This window comes from Triturus cristatus, chromosome 6 (assembly GCF_964204655.1).
Source record: "Triturus cristatus chromosome 6, aTriCri1.1, whole genome shotgun sequence".
In the NCBI taxonomy this organism is placed as follows: domain Eukaryota; kingdom Metazoa; phylum Chordata; class Amphibia; order Caudata; family Salamandridae; genus Triturus; species Triturus cristatus.
Genome location: NC_140589.1, coordinates 264,350,270 through 264,368,863, shown reverse-complemented (window position 1 = coordinate 264,368,863; position 18,594 = coordinate 264,350,270). Strand labels below are relative to the sequence as shown.

Here is an 18,594-nt window from a genome sequence, read left to right as displayed (position 1 = left end):
GGGTGACAGAGTGGGCTAAAGAACGGTGATGGATTAAACCCAGATCAGTTGACTGGGGGTGAGTGCTGGCAATGTTCAACACTCCGTCCATCATTTCCTTTGGTTTTTGCTTTGTTCTCCATAAGTTGGCAGGGTATGCTCAGACGTGAGTCCCTTGCTCACTTTGCCACTGGATTCAAGCAAGCCTGGCTGAAGACGGCTGAAATGCCAGAAACCGGTCCTAGGAAGCTTATTTCCGGTCCAGGGAAGACATGGCTTGGCAGTTCGTGCTGGACTGTTCCCATGAGGCACAGGGTTAGACTGATTTGCATATGGCCATGTCTGAACTGGGGTGACAGAGTGGGCTAAAGAACGGTGATGGATTAAACCCAGATCAGTTGACTGGGGGTGAGTGCTTGCAATGTTCAACACTCCGTCCATCATTTCCTTTGGTTTTTGCTTTGTTCTCCATAAGTTGGCAGGGTATGCTCAGACGTGAGTCCCTTGCTCACTTTGCCACTGGATTCAAGCAAGCCTGGCTGAAGACAGCTGAAATGCCAGAAACCGGTCCTAGGAAGCTTATTTCCGGTCCAGGGAAGACATGGCTTGGCAGTTCGGGCTGGACTGTTCCCATGAGGCACAGGGTTAGACTGATTTGCATATGGCCATGTCTGAACTGGGGTGACAGAGTGGGCTAAAGAACGGTGATGGATTAAACCCAGATCAGTTGACTTGGGGTGAGTGCTTGCAATGTTCAACACTCCGTCCATCATTTCCTTTGGTTTTTGCTTTGTTCTCCATAAGTTGGCAGGGTATGCTCAGACGTGAGTCCCTTGCTCACTTTGCCACTGGATTTAAGCAAGCCTGGCTGAAGACGGCTGAAATGCCAGAAACCGGTCCTAGGAAGCTTGTTTCCGGTCCAGGGAAGACATGGCTTGGCAGTTCGTGCTGGACTGTTCCCATGAGGCACAGGGTCAGACTGATTTGCATATGGCCATGTCTGAACTGGGGTGACAGAGTGGGCTAAAGAACGGTGATGGATTAAACCCAGATCAGTTGACCTGGGGTGAGTGCTTGCAATGTTCAACACTCCGTCCATCATTTCCTTTGGTTTTTGCTTTGTTCTCCATAAGTTGGCAGGGTATGCTCAGACGTGAGTCCCTTGCTCACTTTGCCACTGGATTTAAGCAAGCCTGGCTGAAGACGGCTGAAATGCCAGAAACCGGTCCTAGGAAGCTTGTTTCCGGTCCAGGGAAGACATGGCTTGGCAGTTCGTGCTGGACTGTTCCCATGAGGCACAGGGTCAGACTGATTTGCATTTGGCCATGTCTGAACTGGGGTGACAGAGTGGGCTAAAGAATGGTGATGGATTAAACCCAGATCAGTTGACTGGGGGTGAGTGCTTGCAATGTTCAACACTCCGTCCATCATTTCTTTTGTTTTTTGAATTAAAAGAGAGCGGCATCTAACACCGCCAGTCGACGACATCCTAGCAGACCTTAACAGATCGCAGTGGTTTTCTAAGCTGGACTTAAATGCTGGGTACCACCAGCTAAAACTAGATAAAGAAAGCAGGTACATCACGACGTTTTCAACACACCTAGGCCTGCGGAGATATAAAAGACTAAACTTCGGGATATCCTCAGCAGCTGAGATATTCCAAAACGCAGTGAAGGAAGTCTTATCGGGGATTGCAAGGCGTCATCAATGTCAGTGATGACATTCTAATTCACTCGGCAACCCTCGAAGATCACCATCGTCGACTCAGAGCAACCTTGAGACGTCTAGCAGCGCATGGAGTGACTCTCCAGAAAGAGAAATGCCAATTTTTCAAAAGGTCTATTGAATTCTTTGGATATGTCTTCAGTCAAGACAGAGTGAAAGTGGACCCCAAGAAATCACAGGCGATTCAACTGGCCCAAGCTCCCACCACGGCCTCAGAAGTTAGAAGCTTCATGGGGATGGCAACTTACTGCGGGAGGTTCATCTCGAACCTTGCCACGATTGCAGAACCACTACGTAGTTTGAAGAAAAAAGACTTTGTTTGGCGATTGACGCAAGTGGAAGAGGAGGCATTCCAGAAAGTAAAGTCGGCACTGCTAGACAGCACGACCATGGCATATTTTGACACAACTCGGCTGACGGAGTTGATAGTAGATGCCAGCCCAGTGGGGCTAAATTATATACAGAAATTTAGAAATTTTGGATTCAGTCAGACGGGGCAGTAAGGAGAGCTTCCCCGACCCAGGGGTGTGTCTTAAAGGACAAGCCCGTGGTGGGGTTAGCGTATGTGTACTAGGTGTAGTGTGGTAGGTTTTTTCCTTTAATCTCAGTGCTAATTTTTGTACATATGTTCTGTGTTTTCCTCCTGATTAGATATCATTATTTATGTAGATTGCTAAAAATGTTTTGATATACTTCAGTTAGATTGACAAACTAAAGAGAGAGTAATTAAATGTGCTCTTTTCTAAAATAAAGTGTGTATACCATTGTATTTCTGTATATAATTACGTCCCATACCCAGGTATATTAAGGGTTAATTGGGTATAACCCTGTTGTGTTGGAAGCCCAGTGGGGCTAGGCACTGTACTGACTCAAGAGACGGAACCAGGGACCTGGGCGCCGTTGGCGTTTGCAAGCAAAGCACTAACAGCGACCGAGGCTCGCTACTCCCAGATAGTTCGGGAAGCACTCACCATAAAGTGGGCCTGCAACCACTTTCACTTGTACGTCAGCGGCCATCCATTTAGAGTAGTGACGGACCATCAACCACTACTCCCACTCTTCAAAGGGACAGCGCCTCATCCCCCACCCAGAATCGAGCAATGGGCGATACAACTCCAGCACTATCAATTGGAACTGATATACCGACCCGGAGCCAAGAACCCGGCTGACTTTTTGTCGCGTCAAACAGCACAGCCGGCAGAGACGGACTCTGTACAGGAGCGGAAAACAGAAGAGTTTGTTAACATGATCTCTCAATGGTCATGCCCTCAAGCAATTTCAAGGGATGAAATCAAATCCCACATGGAATCAGACATGGTCATTAAAAGGGTGGTGGATGCAATACAGAAAGGATCCTGGGATGGTTTCCTGCAAGACATCCAAGGCTGGAACGAAACAGACAGGTCCCGACTGGGGAAGATCTGGAGAATCCGGGATGAACTCAGCATCGCTGAATGCGGCATCTTGCTGAGGGGAAAGCGCATCGTCATCCCTCAAGGCCTACAAGAACGCATGACCATACTGGCACACGAAGGTCATCAGGGTACAGGAAGGATGAAATCCCGGATGAGAGAGAAACTGTGGTTCCCCGGTTTCGAGGAAGCCGTAGACAATGTGGTCCGGAACTGCAGAGCATGCCAACTCACAGGAAGCGCAGAAGCACCCGCTCCCGTGATAACCGAAGATCCTGCCCCAACACCCTGGTCATGGGCGAATCTCGACTTCGGGAGTTTCCCTGACTGGAGAGTCACGGCAGTGCTGGTGGACAGCTACATGAAATATCCCTATGTTGAAATCCCACCATCCACAGCCTTCAACCATCTAGAACCAGTATTGACCAAAATCTTTGCGCTGTTTGGTCTACCGCATGTGATTAAAACCGACAACGGACCTCCATTTCAAGGCAATGAATTCAAAGAATTTCTCTCCCGATTAGGGATACGACATCACCGCATCACACCACAGTGGCCACAAGCCAATGGAGAAGTTGAGCGTTTTATGCGGACCATCAACAAAATTCTACGAATAGCAGTAGCAGAGCGTACTGATCCCAAAATTGAGCTGCAGAAGTTTCTACGGGAATACCGCAGTACACCTCACTGTACAACACAGAGGTCTCCGTGGTCGCTGATGCTGGCAGGGCCCCGACGAGATAACTTCCCGGTAGCTGATAACTGGGAGCCCAAGCCATACAACCCATGAAGCACCCAAACTCGGAGGACAACGAACAATGACAAAGCAAGTTACCAAAGGCGGGCAAAAGCCCGAACATTGATGCCAGGATGCACGGTCCTGAGTGGAGGAAAGTTCCGCACCCCATATGAGGTAGTGCTATGGACTGTGCGAGCAGTCCAAGGAACAGCCATGACTGTTGAGCGGAACGGAGAAGTGATAACCAGAAACATCTCATGGTTTAAGAAAGTACCCCGGCCAGGTGTCGAGCAACAGGGTCCCGAGCAGTTATCAGGCTCTGTTACCACACTCAGGTACACAGAACCCGACCACATCGGTGAGTCTCCTCGAGGTCAAGCTCCATCTTCACCTGAGGAAGAGTGCAACCCTCAAGTGATAATCAGCGAGGAAGAGACAGCCAGCTCTACCAGAGGGTCGGGCAATAACCACCACCATTATAACCTCAGGCCGAACCCTCGGCCGAACCACAAGCTGGCTGAGTTTGAGTGGTGGCGTGGTTCTGACACTAAGAGGAAAAAAAGAACCGAGTTGGAATGGGATGTAGCGGTCTAGTTTATTTAACCCTATCCCGGGCCCGGAGGGGCGTTCGCACAATGTATCACTCTCTGGCCTGCCGTGGCCAGAGAGCATAAATAAAGGGGCTGGGGTCGCTCGTGCCCTTCCGGCTCATACCAGCAACTGAGTATGTCGTGTCTCATTAATGGTTCCTCTATAGCGTGTCTACATTATCACATACATTAGGCAGCACCTACCTGAGGACGCAACAGTAAGCACCTCACGCTGCGCGGGGCTCCCGTGCCGAGGAGGAGGCACAGGCAGGCGCGCAATGCCCATTGGGCTGAAAGGGCTTCAGCCCCCCCCCCTCCCCGTCGTGTGTGTCAGCCCAGGCTGAGACAGCTTAGAGGCGAGCCCCTGCATCTCCACTCTGACTATCGCTGGAAGAATTAGCCCGCCCCCCTAAATTTTTAGTAGCCCCCCCCCCCAAATGGGGCTCTGGTTGCGCCTCTGGGCAGAGGTGTCCGTCCAAAAGGAGCAGAGCCGGAATCACACAGGCAGCCGCGCGCAGCTTTCACAATCAGTGTGAAGTGAGCTCTCATGGAGTCATGATGACGCAATTGTTCTCGCTATCTGAGAAACAGCTGCGCATACACCAGATTTCTGATCCCATCAAAAAGACTGCCCGTTTTACCGCCGGGCATTTCCCAGGTGGGCTGGAGGCTGGAGCCCTTGGAGGCCTGGGTTTGGAAGCCCCGGGTGCCTCTGTCACTTGCGCTCACCAAGGATAACAGCAGCAGACACAAGGAGGCTTCAAAAGAGACAGAAAGGGGAGGGGGAAGGTAGAGGGAAGCAGTGGGCTGGCCTGTAATGCAGCCAGGCAGTGCCTATTTGGCTGGTCCTACAGGTCACTGTGTGGGCCGGCCGGCCTGTTCAATGGCTTGGCGGGACTGTTTTTACAATTGATTTCATTTTTTACCGAATTAAAACAAACAGTGCCCGCACCCTAGCTCAATTCCATGTAGCCTGTGGCAAATTTTTATTTTTTATTTTGGTGCCTAGGGAGGAGGGGCGGGGGTTGGGGGGAGAGAGAGTCCGATTCCCAGCCTGTGAGGTTACAATGCACACCAGGGACGCACTAAATAAGACCCACTGTTTGCATACGCATCATGCTGTAAGTTTTCGGGACGCTTGTGAACGAGCATTAATAATTCCTCGGGGTCACTCTGGAGGACATAACCTGAAGCCACTAAGTTTCAAACTACATACCTAGGCCTTTAATTTGCTGTAGCTTAGAGACGGCATTGGCGCGAGCTGAAGCTGGACAGCGGCACGAAAGGCCGAGCCCATCAGCTTTCTCGCGCAAAAAACACGTGTGCACTGATTCGGAGGAAGCGCCACCTACTCTTCGCGTTGTGCAGGACTCAACCACCCTCTGTATGTGTAGGGGAGATAACGGGGAGGCGCCAGCGCAAACAGGTCTGGCATTGGACACAAGGGCAGTCCCTTAATTACCCTGATCAGGCTTCGTGCGACATCTTATCGCCAAAGTATACAATTATGCATTGTAAAAACTCTAAGGACTCGTAGGATGCCTGGGAAGCTGCGCCTGGTGCAGCTTTCTGGGCACTCCACTGAGTTTTGTGAGCGAGGGGAAAATGTAATTTACCTCCCTTGGGTTAAAGTACTTCTAAGAGTGCAGCAATAGGATTCCGTTTTTAAGGTGGCCACAGATCCTTTTCACGAATATTCAATATAATGCGCTGTAAGACACAGAGACATATAAGAGCTGTGTCAGAAAGATCGCAGCTCTGGGCACAGGGGATGGAGTGAGTGCCATGGACGGGCAGGAGCGTTTTAGGGGTGTACCACTGTGGGAAAGTAAACAATGCTGTAGTTGGTTATTTCTGGTATTAGTTATAACTGCTCCTAAAGTGCGCACAAAGAAGCGCCTCTCTGTTAACATTCACACTTACTTCAGGGCGCTTCAGTTCTTCTGTCACAAAGTTGGCAGTGTTCCATCCACCGTACGGCCAATGGCCTTGGTAAAAAGCGATTCCAATGACCCCAAATCCTGTTGCTGTGCCTTGAAATGCATTCTGGAAATGTCCTGTGTGCCCCTTGACAAGCAGTGCCACTCCACCCACTGCAATGACCAGGAGGGACACGAATTTAGCCGCAGTGAGGATGTTGATGACCGAGGTAGCCATCTTAACATCCAGACAATTTACAGTGACGACAACCAAAATGCAGGCAATGGCGGTAATTTTGACCACAGCTTCTGGGGAAGGGCAGCCAAGGTAAAATGGGTTTACCACATACTGGGCAAAGCTCAAAGCAACAGCTGCGTTACTGGCGGGTAACAACAGGAACACGCTGAGGTATGTGTACAAAAAGGCAGGCAAAGGGCCGTATATCCGCAGCAGGTAAATATAGTCATTTCCAGACTCCTTGATTGTGGTTCCAAGTTCTGCATAACACAGGGCCCCAAGCATGGACATGAAGCCGCAGGCAGCCCAAATTACGAGGCTGCCCCCCAGGCTGCCCATGTAGAAGAGCACTCCCTGGGGCGACATGAAGATGCCAGACCCAATCATGGTCCCCGCAATTAAAGAGCCAGCGCTGAGGAGACCCAGCTCCCTTTTCAGCATCAGCTTCTGCGGCTTTCCATCCATGGCGGCTGATGGGAGAGCCTGGCTTGGCTTCTCAACCTCGACTTGTGTCTGCATCGTACTTCTTGGCTTTGAATCAGTCTGCTGCCTGCTCAACTTGAACAATTAGACACAATGAAAGGGTGTGACTGTAAATAGAGGCCCCTTATAAACATTAACTCTGTCAATTCCCCCAGCTCAGGAAGATTAACTCAAGCAGGCACAGGGAGTCTTCAATAGAGAGATAAGGAGCAGGAGGGTGGTGGGAAAGGCCAGGTGCTTAACAGCCCCCCAACCCTCGCAGTGTGTGGGGTGGGGGGGGGCAGGGCTTCTTGTTTTGAAGGGGACGCCCTCACCTCTAAGCCATGTTATGCCATGCAGAATGCGTGCAATGACATGGAATAAGAAATAGTTATACACCCAGCAGGCCCCTGCAGTGTAGGGGGCAGGCCGGGGCAGCTCTTCCGCAATGGCAGAGGAAAGTCGCCTCACTGGCAGAGTCAGCAGCTATAAAATAAAATAATATTTGATTATCATTTTATTTTTAAGCAGCTGGCTCAGCCAGCGTGTGCAGGGAGGGGCAGGGCATGGGAGGAGGTAGGAGGAGTGCTATGTGCACTCTCTAAGTGGGCATATGTGTTTGGCCGCTGTCTCAGGTCGACCAAAACACACATGCGCACAGGGCTGGAGAAACCCCACAGACTCCCTGACCTGAGCAGAGTGTTTTTTCAGCCCTCTCAAGCCAATCCCTGCGCTACTCTGCAGTGTAGGGATCGGGCAGGGAGTCTGATGAAGACCCAGTGTCTACTGGGACACAGAAACACCTGGCGCAGCACGGGACGCAGTCTGCAACTTAAGGTACGTTTTTTCTTTTTTATTATACTCCCACCGCGCTCCACCTCCCGCCCACACACTCTCCCACCCCACTACCTTTTGTATGTGGCCACCACCACTGGGGCAGGCAACTGTTCTGGGGGGCACCATTGAGTCCATTCTTCAGTGGGGTTCCCATCATTTTGCGTTACACCACTGGGGCAGGCAACTGTTCTGGGGGGCACCATTGAGTCCATTCTCCAGTGGGGTTCCTATCATTTTGCGTTACACCACTGGGGAAGGTAGAAAGAAAGCAGTGCCCGGCTAGCCTATAGTTCAGTCAGCCAGTGCCCCATGAGCTGGTCTGACAGGTCGGTGTGTGGCACTGTTTTGTGGCCTCGCTGGACTGTTTTTACCATTGATTTCCCAGAATTAAAACAAACACTGCCCACAACAAGCTCAAGTCCATGTAGCCTTCCATATTCCTCAAACCACTTAAGCAAAGTGTCTTCACAAGTTCAAAACTGCCCTAATTTAGAAACATGGGCCACCCTTTTAGCTTTCTAACTCACTAATGGGGACCTCTTTTAATTTGGTGCACAGGCCTATTTTCTGGCCCAGTCCGAACCTAAGAGAAAGCATCAGAGAGGGAGGCAGAGGTCCCCCGCATCCGCAGAAACAGAGCTGGTGGGAGAGCTTTCTCCTACATCGCAGCCAAGACCTGGAATGAGCTCCCTGTCAACATCAGATGCTCCCCACCCCTGCACACATTCAGGAAGGACCTCAGACCTTGCTTTTGGCCCTGATCCAGTGCCGCTCCCACCCGCCCCGCGCCTTGAGACCCTCACCTGTGAGTAGCGCGCTTTACAAACCCCTGATTGATTGAGGGAGGAGAGAGAGAGAGATAGAGAGAGAGAGAGAGTGAGTGAGAGAGAGAGAGAGAGAGAGAGAGAGAGACTGGATGAAGAGAAAGAGAGTAATTGCACAAGGGGACGAAGAGAGCGGGGATGGTTTCAACATTATTGCCAGTCTGACCCTGTGAGGTTACAATGAACATTAGGGCAGCACTAATACAAATATTTACTATTTGTATAAGCATTATTCTGTAAGTTTTCAGAATGCTTGTGAATGAGCATTAATAATACCTTGGGAGTCACTCTGGAGGACATCATGTATAGCCAATGTCGGAATTCAGATCAGTATTGCAGATAAACCCAGAGATCCTCAGGAGCAAAGAGAGAGTCAAAACTCTCCCAGGAGGTATAGCCAGCTCTAGCCAAGAAACAAACCACTGAATACTGACTAATACCCCCGATAAGTTGCAAACTTCATAAGCAGTCCCAAATTTGCTGTAGCATGGAGATGGCATTTGTGCGAGCTGAAGCCATGGTGTGTGCAGGAGAGGCACTAATGGCAGAGCGCTTTGGCTTTCTCATGCAAAAAGTACTGCCCTGGTTACTTACCAGTAATCTTCATTACTTCAAGTCCTGGCCTTCCTGGATGCAGTCCTTACACATGATACACATCTCCTTTCTTGCAGAACCAATTCTCTTGCTGAAACCCAAATAGTTCCCCTAAGATGGCCCCCATTACCCAGGAGCCACACAAAAAGGAGGAACTAATGAAACACTTCCTGTAACATACCATGCGAAAAACACAACAGTAAAACAGGAAATAGTCACCCGCCATGCCCGTGCAGGAGGGCGGGACTCAGGACTGCATCCAGGAAGAGCTGGATTCAGAGTAATTAAGGTTACCACTAAGTAACTGAGGCATTACATCCTTATCCGTCTTCATGGATGCAGTCCTTATGCATAAGACAATACCCAAGCAAACCAGTGACTATTTCCAGACACAAAGGCTGAAAAAACACACCAGTGAAGCACCAAGGATGCTGAAGCAAAATAGATCTTTATTACAACATACAAAAGAAACTGCCATTCACAATACCAAATGAGCAGAAATATTCTCCACTGCAGACAGGACATGATCCCTAAAGGAAGAAGAAAAATGCCCACCCAATTGTAAACGATGGTGTGAGAAGGTGGCCTGATATATGCTGTCCACTAGTTCTAGTAGGCACCTTGTATCAGTCCAAACAACCCCTTATGGTGAATGGTTAAAGACAACCTTATTTGAAAGCTATCCTAGTGGTAGTTATGGAGAGCAGCCTTCAGGCTAAGTCTTGAAGGAATGTAAAGCAGCTTGTTTTACCAGTCTATAATCTCCTGAAAGATCAAATGAAAGGACAACCACACCAGGTATATATTTAAAATATATGTATTTAGGTTAACACACACCCCTCTAGTCTCTTTATGAGACTGGAGTTCGAAGTACTTAAGTTACAAGATAGCAATCATCAGTAATAGCACAAATACACGTTTGGGCCCTAGGGGCGTACCAAACCATATACCAAAAAAGTGGTATAAGAACCACGACTGGGATAGACACTAGGCCTATAGCCTGTAGAATCGCTGGGACCCCAAGGAACCACCCAAGGTAGTGACACAGGGGACCTACCCGGGACTGTATGCAGTGTGTAAACACAACCGCGGGTTCCCGTTATCTTCTACGGGCAATGTCGCGGTTGGAAATTTAAAGATTAGGGACACTTCTAATCGAGTCTGGACCAAACCCTTTTGAACTTAAGAAGTTCTAGGGCTAGCACCCACGAGAGCACCGGAGTACTCGAGTTACCTCATCCAGGGAAGCCGGGTGCATAGGTGTCTTTTGGTGTCGGGTCGCGTCGTTGATTTCAATGGGAGCCTGCAGAGAACTGCTGCTGTCGTGAAGAGGAGAAGTGTCCGGAGAGATCCAAGCATGGATCTAGGATGTAAGGAACCTGAAAGCAGAGGGGACAGAGTCTGGGTCACTTGCCGGGGACCTAGGGCAGGATGGACCAATGGCCACAGATGTCGGGTGCTTCAGGTAAGTTGATGGGTGTCTTGACTCTTCAGCCACAAGATCCAGGAGGTGTTGCCGAAGTTCATGCGCCGGATTCGAGCTATCCCATAAAGTCTGTCGAGTGGTGCAGTGTTGGCGACCAGATTGGACCCAACAAGCCTTGGCAATGGCAAGTCTCTGGAATTCAGAGAAAGGACGGCGGTGCAGACCAGCAAGGTCTGTGGGACTCACCCAGCAAGGGTAAGTCAGGGCACGTCTGGAGCAACCAGGAAAGCCCAATCAGAAAAGGAGTTGCCTTCGTGGGGACCTGCTAGCCAATGGGATAGTGATCGCAAAGGAGCCTCAAGCGGTTGCACTTGAAGCTGGCCCACGGGTCACTCGTCGAGTGGAGGCCAACAATCTTCGGTACCGGAGGTGCTCAAGGCTGGGGCTACTTGGAGCCCAAAGCACAATTTCGAGGAGGACCAGAAAGGTAGTGTTGCTGCAAAAGTCCACGGTGTCCATGGGTCATGGTTCCACGCCACCCACGATAGCCACGGGCCTCAGCTTTGCTGTGAACTCAGGGCAGCCTCGGGGAAGTCTGGAAATCCACCTATGGTGATGCAAAGACTTCGGCGTCCAGCGGGAGCTTCAGCGATGCAGACTGGTCAGTTGCTTCTTTGGTGCCTGCCAAGCAGGGGAGTCACTCCTTGACCCCAAGGGAGATCTCTTCAGTCTTCTAGTCAGGACAGAACGTCGAAGGTCCAGGATGTACATTGCAGAGTTTCGTCCAGGGTAATCTAAAGTCCTAGGGGCTGGATTCCTATACTTATAGTAAGTTTAGGGGATGGACTAACTCTAAGGCCCCACCTATGGGTGGACCTGGAAAGAGGGGTGGTTACACCCATTTCCTTTGTCCAGTTTCGCACCTGAGCAGGGTCAGGTAGCCCCTGCAACCAGTTTGAACTGGGCTAGGCACAGGGACAGCAAACGAGCCCCCAGTGCAGGATTTCAAAGCACCAGAGAGTGCTCCCGCCCAGCCCCAATACACATCAGCCTGTCTGGGGAGGTGGTCACACCTTCCTTCGACAGGAAACCTATTGTCTAGGCCTCCCCTGCCGAAGTTTCGGTCAGCAGCAGGAGGCCAGACCTGTGTCTGTGGCAGAGGCATCCATTTTGTGATTATACGCTAACATAAGAGAGGGGACGAGGAGCTAGTTAGAGAAAATGGGGGAAGGTCCTGTACCAATGCTCCTAAGACAATCAGTAATACAAAAGTGGTAACAGTTCCTTAAAGGGAAAAGGGGGCCAAAAATAGCTCAGCAATCAAATTCTGGTTGCAAGTTATTAGTTACCGTTTCCAACAGGACGGTTTTGTGTGTGCTCAAGGTGGGGGTATACCTCCTGTATATCTTTTGTGCCCTCACACACTCTTGCGAGTGCAAAGCATCATCATTGGGCTGTGCTCCTCGTGGGGGTGGCGCTGCAGTCCCTCACGGGCCCTACGAGAGGGCTCTTTGTTGGAGATCTTTTGAAGGAGGTGCTGTATTTGTGCATGTGGGTGTGTGGGCCAAAGTGGTGACAGTGAGTGAAAATAAAATTACCTCTTGGTACCTCGATGAGTTTAATAAAAGGTCCTCAAGGTAAATTAAAATTTATAATCTGGTCTGGAGACTCTCTCTTGGAAAACATAGAGGGGAGGGATTAGTATGGTCCCATCTGCTCTCAAACCGTGCGTGGGATATGTGATGTGTTAAGGGTATGTGATGGTCGACATGTTTCGCGCAATCGGTGGTCCCTAACGGATCCTAGGCTCAAGAGCAATGCAACAGTCCTTAATGATGATATCCCATGGATTGAATTGGTATCATGAACCATCATTGCTGGATACATATTACCTCCCATGTTACAATAAGATGGACTGGATTCTGGTACCTTACTTTCCAATGCTTTTCCCAAATATCCCTCAATTTTTATTTATTATTTTTTATTTTTTATTATTTTATACCCAACGTGTACATATACTGAACATTTGAAACTCACCCTGAAAGCAGACACATCCAACAACTTAGACTACAGGATGAGTACTTTCTCAAGGTTATTTCTCTCCTCTCCCTCCATACCTTTTCTGAAAAAACCCCACACTATTGATCATTACATCTAGCTCAGCCACTTTTAGGATCCTTACCGTACCTTTACCCCTATGTCAGTCCCCCAAACATTTTTGGGGGAACTCCTACTGACACCTTCTTAAGATGGCCGACAGTTTGTTCAAGTTGAACATGTGACATGTTTTTTCACATCGTTGTACGCTTAAACAATTTATTATGCGCATGTATGACTTCACTTATCATACATTTCGGTTTGGTTGTAGTGTAGTACCTTGTTAGCTTATGCGACCCCCTCCAACATGGCCACCAGGTATTTCCGGGCCCCTCTGCACACATCACCGCGTGTTACATTCAATACGGTTTTCGGCATCACCGTCTGCCATTTAACACAATTGTGTTTTTTTCACGTCATGCGCCTCATTTTTATCATCATTCAGGCACATTATCATACATATTGTATGTTTACACCAGCCCTCTTTACCCCTTCCAATTTTGCCACCAGTTACCTTCAATCCTCCGCGCTAACACCACTGCGCGTTGCATCTACATGTCACCGCCCACACACTAACGCGGAAGTCTAAAATCCAGTTTAAATACACCGCCTCAGAAATCACTCTTCACCAGCGTCACCTGATCGAGCGACAGGTTCACGGACAACCAAACGAGAGAGCCATGGTGAGTTGGTGGGATCACCAGATTATGGTAAGACTTGCCCGATTACTGTATTCATTTTTAGATTGATGAGGTCTTTAGCGCTGCACTATCCTCCCATCTAGTTACCTCCCCAAGCTGCCCGACGTTACGCTGATGCGGCCCCAACAGTTGCTTAAAAGGGTACGTGCCTTGTATATTCATTGTATATTTTTTGTCTGAACCCTTGTTGCGTAATTGAGACTCATGCGACATGCTGCAACTTTCTATCCCCTGTCTCCTTCACCTGTACCTTTCATTCTGTCCCCTTCGGCACTGTAGGTTTAGCTCCCCAATTAACTTAGCGATCTCGTTCTTATGGCGATGCCTAGCGTACTTTGACTTATCCTGTGACGCAGGCTCGGCCACATGGTAGATCAGTGCTTACCTAGTCTACCTCTGCCACTGGGTCCTTTAGTTCCTCCCTTCTGCGTACTTAGCCTACACATCCCGACCATACGTTCTGCGCACATTACAATTACTTATATCGCCTAGGCCACGTGAGTGCCAGTCCCTACATTATCATTACCATCCCTTTACCTACCTGTTGGCCCAGATTACTGTTGTTTGTCCTACGTCTTCCACCTAATGGACTTCTACAATTTCCAGACACCCGGTGCATTCCGTGGCACTTCAACCACCTCACTACCTCCCCCTTCCTTTTTGTAACATCGTATATATGCCCGCTAGATTGTCCTTGTTATTAGTGGCCTTGCGCCCTCTAGGATCCTCCTCTCCTCATAGACAGGCTTCAGACTCACACTATGCCCAGCAGTCCAAGTATTTGAAAAAAACCTCCCCTTGTTTTCCGTCCTAAAATTTATCGATGGAGCCTTTCCCCTACGGTACTGTCACCGTCTTTTGACCACCACCCCCCCTCCTTTTTTCACTATCTTCTTCTCCACCTGTTTTTTGATTCCACGCTCACCCATGGTGGATTCCTGTCCCCTATCTGTCTCCCACAGGTTCGATTTCAGTGAGAATACAGAGAACACGTTTCTCGGATGCTGAGACGTCTTATTATTCCAGACTTTTGCTGACATGGTAGTATAGGGTGTCGTTTTCCCTGATGTCCATCTTTTACTCACCTATTTTAGACACACGGTCCTGAAGAAGCGCACTAAGCTCCGTTAGGGATGACCGATTGCGCGAAACATGTCGACCATCACATACCCTTTAACACATCACATATCCCACTCACGGTTTGAGAGCAGGTGGGACCATACTAATCCCTCCCCTCTATTTTTTCCAAGAGAGAATCTCCAGACCAGATTATAAATTTAAATTTACCTTGAGGCCCTTTTATTAAACTCATCGCGGTACCAAGAGTTAATTTTATTTTCACTCACTGTCACCACTTTGGCCCACACACCCACTTGCACAAATACGGCACCTCCTTCAAAAGATCTCCAACAAAGAGCCCTCTCGTAGGGCCTGTGAGGGACTGCAGCGCCACCCCCATGAGGAGCACAGCCCAATGATGATGCTTTACACTCGCAAGAGTGTGTGAGTGCACAAAAGATATACAGGAGTTATACCCCCACCTCGAGCACACACAAAACCGTCCTGTTGGAAAATATAACTAATAACTTGCAACCAGAATTTGATTGCTGAGCTATTTTTGGCCCCCTCTTCCCTTTAAGGAACTGTTACCACTTTTGTATTACTTATCCATTTTGTGATGCCAGGGCTCAGGAAAGTCCTACCGGGTTTAGCCAGTGTGAACATTTCTCTCCCTCTAGAAGGGTGGAATGCTACCCCCGCTGCCAGAACTGGTGGGCGGGTGGGAAGTATTCCAAAGCGTTTGACACCAAACACAACATGTTTTGATGGAGCCATTCCAAAGTTAGCATTTACCGCGAGGTTATAATGCACTTAAGAGTATATGGTATGGCTGTATCATAGAACAGCCATAAGGAAGTATTTCCAAAAGTTGCAGAGGGGCTCAGCTCATGCCTGGGCACCCTCTCACATAAAACCAAGCACTCTTCCTTCAGGATTGTCAAGGCCTGCCATAGGAGTGGCTTATAGGTTTATATGTGTCTGTATATATGTTTGGATATAGGTAGCCTATACCACTGTAAGGGGTGCAAGCACACCCTTACCCAGGCTGCAGTAGCAGACCTGTGGTGCCATTTTGGAGTGCTTCCCAGGGGTGGCATAATATATGCTGCAGCCCCTGGTACGCCTCTGAGGTACCTATGCCCTAGGTACATAGTATACCATATACTAGGGGCTTATAAGGCACTCCAGAATCCAATTAGATATGTACCTAATGTACATGGAAACCATTTTAGAGAGGAAGCAGCTAGGCTGTGGTCCTGATTATCAGGGCCACAGCCAGACTAAGGTCGAAAAACAGTGAAACACCAGCAAAAGTGGGGGTACCCATGTGAAGCAGATCCTACTCTCCTACAGATAGTGGGACAGAAAAGTGTGATGGGAACTCCAAGTAGCCGCAGCACACACATCACGCAAAGAGGCACCCTGAAAGACTGGCCAAGAGGTAGCCACCCCCCTAGTTGAATGACCTTGCACCTGCAGGGGAGAAGACCCATGGACCTGGTAAGCCCTCATGATGGCAGACTTAATCCAGTGTGAAATGGAAGCAGTAAAAGGATGCACACCCTTATTGGGAAGACCAAAGGTAACAAAAAGGGGATCAGCCTTCCGAGAGGAAGAAGAATGTTCAAAATAAATGGACAAAGCCCTACAAAGATCCATAGAATGCAAACAAGCATCTTAAGCCGAAGAAGGGCCAGGAAAGAAGACTGGAAGGACAATGTCCTTCGTACAGTGATACTGAGAAGGAACCTCAGGAAGGAAAGTTGGACCTGGCCGAAGACCAACATTATCTGGAAAGAAATGGATAAATGGACAAACCGACATCAATGCACCAATTTATACCATCCTTCTCCCTGAACACACAGCAACCAAAAACACCACATTCTCTGTCACAACCTGAAGGAAACTGCATCCAGAGGCTCAAAGGGAGGACCAGTCAGCACCTGCAATGCCAGAGACAAATCCCGGAGAGGAACCGGAGAATGGAAATCAAGCCTTTGCAGAAAGCAACTCTAAGGAGCTGAGGGTCCAAATGCACAATATCAGAGAGATCATCCCTCCGAAAGGCAAGAAGAGCCACCCATTGGACTCTAAGAGTAGAAACAGCCAAACCTAAGATGAAGCCATCCTGCAACAAATCCAAAATCCGTAAAGGAGGACAAGAGGAAAAAACCAACCCCTCAGAATCACACCACTTAGCAAATGCCCACAGTGGCAATCGTGCAACATGAGAGTGGAGGGTTTGTGACACAAATTGATGGAGGTCACCACAGCCTCAGAACAACCCAGATCATACAGATTCAACCGCTCAGCACCCAGACCCCCAAATCAAGATGCTGCAGGGAGGAAGGCTCCAGAAAGAGATGACTTGGAGGAGAAGGAGAAAGTGGAAACACCCAGGGATGACCCACTGACAGCTGTGGAATCAGAGGGAACCAAGGCCTCCTCAACCATCTCAGAGCTCCCAGAAGAACCTGCGCACAGTCGTAAATCACCTTCTGCAACACCCTGGGAATCAAGGGGATTGACAGAAAAGAATACAGGAGACCCCCTGGCCAGGGAATATAAAGGGCTTCCATGGCCCAGATATGCTGAGTGGGAATCAAGGAGAAGAAGAGGGGAAGATGGGCATTGCACTCTGTGGCAAACAGGCCCATCCAGGGGAACTTGAACCTCAGACATATCTCCTGAAAGCCCCTCGGGGACAGGCACAGAGAGACTGACAATGGGAACGCCAACTGAGCTGGTCTGCAGATCCATTCTCTCACCCCGGAAGATAGACTGCTGTCAGATAAAGAAGATTTTGCTCTACCCATAACGCTACCTCTTTGGGTAAGAGTGAGATGGTTACAAAGATCCATGTGCACTCAAATACCATCAAGTATAGAGAATGGGTCACCATCAATGGGTGAGTGGTTGAAGCTCTGAGGAATACAGAAGCCAGTATGGCTATGTTAAGGAGTAAGCTGGTTTTCCCAGTGCAGATAATTCCACATGCATTCCACCAGGTTGTGGTGGCTGACAACAGAGAGGGTAATTATCCTGTGGCCGTTGTTTCATTTGAGTGGGGGGGGGGGTTCAGGTCTTCTGCAAGATGCAGTGTGCCTTGCCATGCCTGTGGGTTGTTTGTTGAGTAATGACCTTGAGCACACCACCTGAAATTGAAGTGGAGCTCAAGGCTCCTGTGGAGATGTTTGGGTTACCTGACTGGATCTGTGCTACCACACGATTCATGGCTGCTCAGGATGGGAGTCAGAAAGGGCTGGAGCCTGGAACAATGAGCCATCCAGCTGCTAAGAAGTGGAGAGGCTGAGGGTGTGGGAAACCAGCTCCTGAATGTACCTCCTGTGAGATTGATGGGGCACCTGCTGTGACTGCCCTACAATCTACCTCGGAGGACATTGCTTCCCATGGCGACCTGCCTGAGCTTTCTGGATGGCATGTGGAAGGAAGACCCACCAAGGAGGAGTTCTGTAGAACACAAAGGGAGTGCCCAACCCATGTGAGCATGAGGCAACAGGCCGAAGCCCAAGCTGCAGGTAATACCTCTGGTTGTCACCATATTTACTGTAAGGACACCCTCCATCACAGTAAGTCTAAAGCTCCTGGGCATGGGACAGAAAGGACCCTGGTGCTCCCCCAATGCAGCAGGGCCTTTCTACTGGAGCTGGCTTATGAAATTCCCCAGGCTGGACACCTGGGCCGTGACACGACCTTTGCAAGGCTTGTCCCCCGCTTTAATTGGCCTAAGACCAAGAATTCCTCGGATGTGTTCTGTAGGACTTGTGTGACCTGCCTCCCTTAATCCCTTGCCTGCCTTTGGAACACCTTTTGAGATTGGTGGCATCGACTTTGAAGGGCATATAGATCCCCAGACTGCTTCAGGCTGTAGGTTTATTACGGTTCTGGTGGATCATGCCACTAGGTATCCAGAGGCGATCCCTCTGAGAACCATAACTGCAGTGGCAAAAGCCATGATGGGGATTTCT

At 49.3% G+C, this 18,594-nt stretch overlaps 1 protein-coding gene across 1 annotated transcript in view; it reads right to left on the bottom strand.

Moving 5' to 3' along the window:
- The window catches only part of LOC146816744 (b(0,+)-type amino acid transporter 1-like), a 292,580-nt gene extending 285,431 nt beyond the window's left edge, over positions 1–7,149 (bottom strand). Inside the window, exon 1 of the mRNA XM_085610623.1 lies at positions 6,369–7,149. Coding sequence (XP_085466749.1) covers positions 6,369–7,121 — 753 coding nt within the window. The 5' untranslated portion in view covers positions 7,122–7,149. The remainder of the gene's footprint in view (positions 1–6,368) is intronic.
- Positions 7,150–18,594: the final 11,445 nt, after the last annotated feature.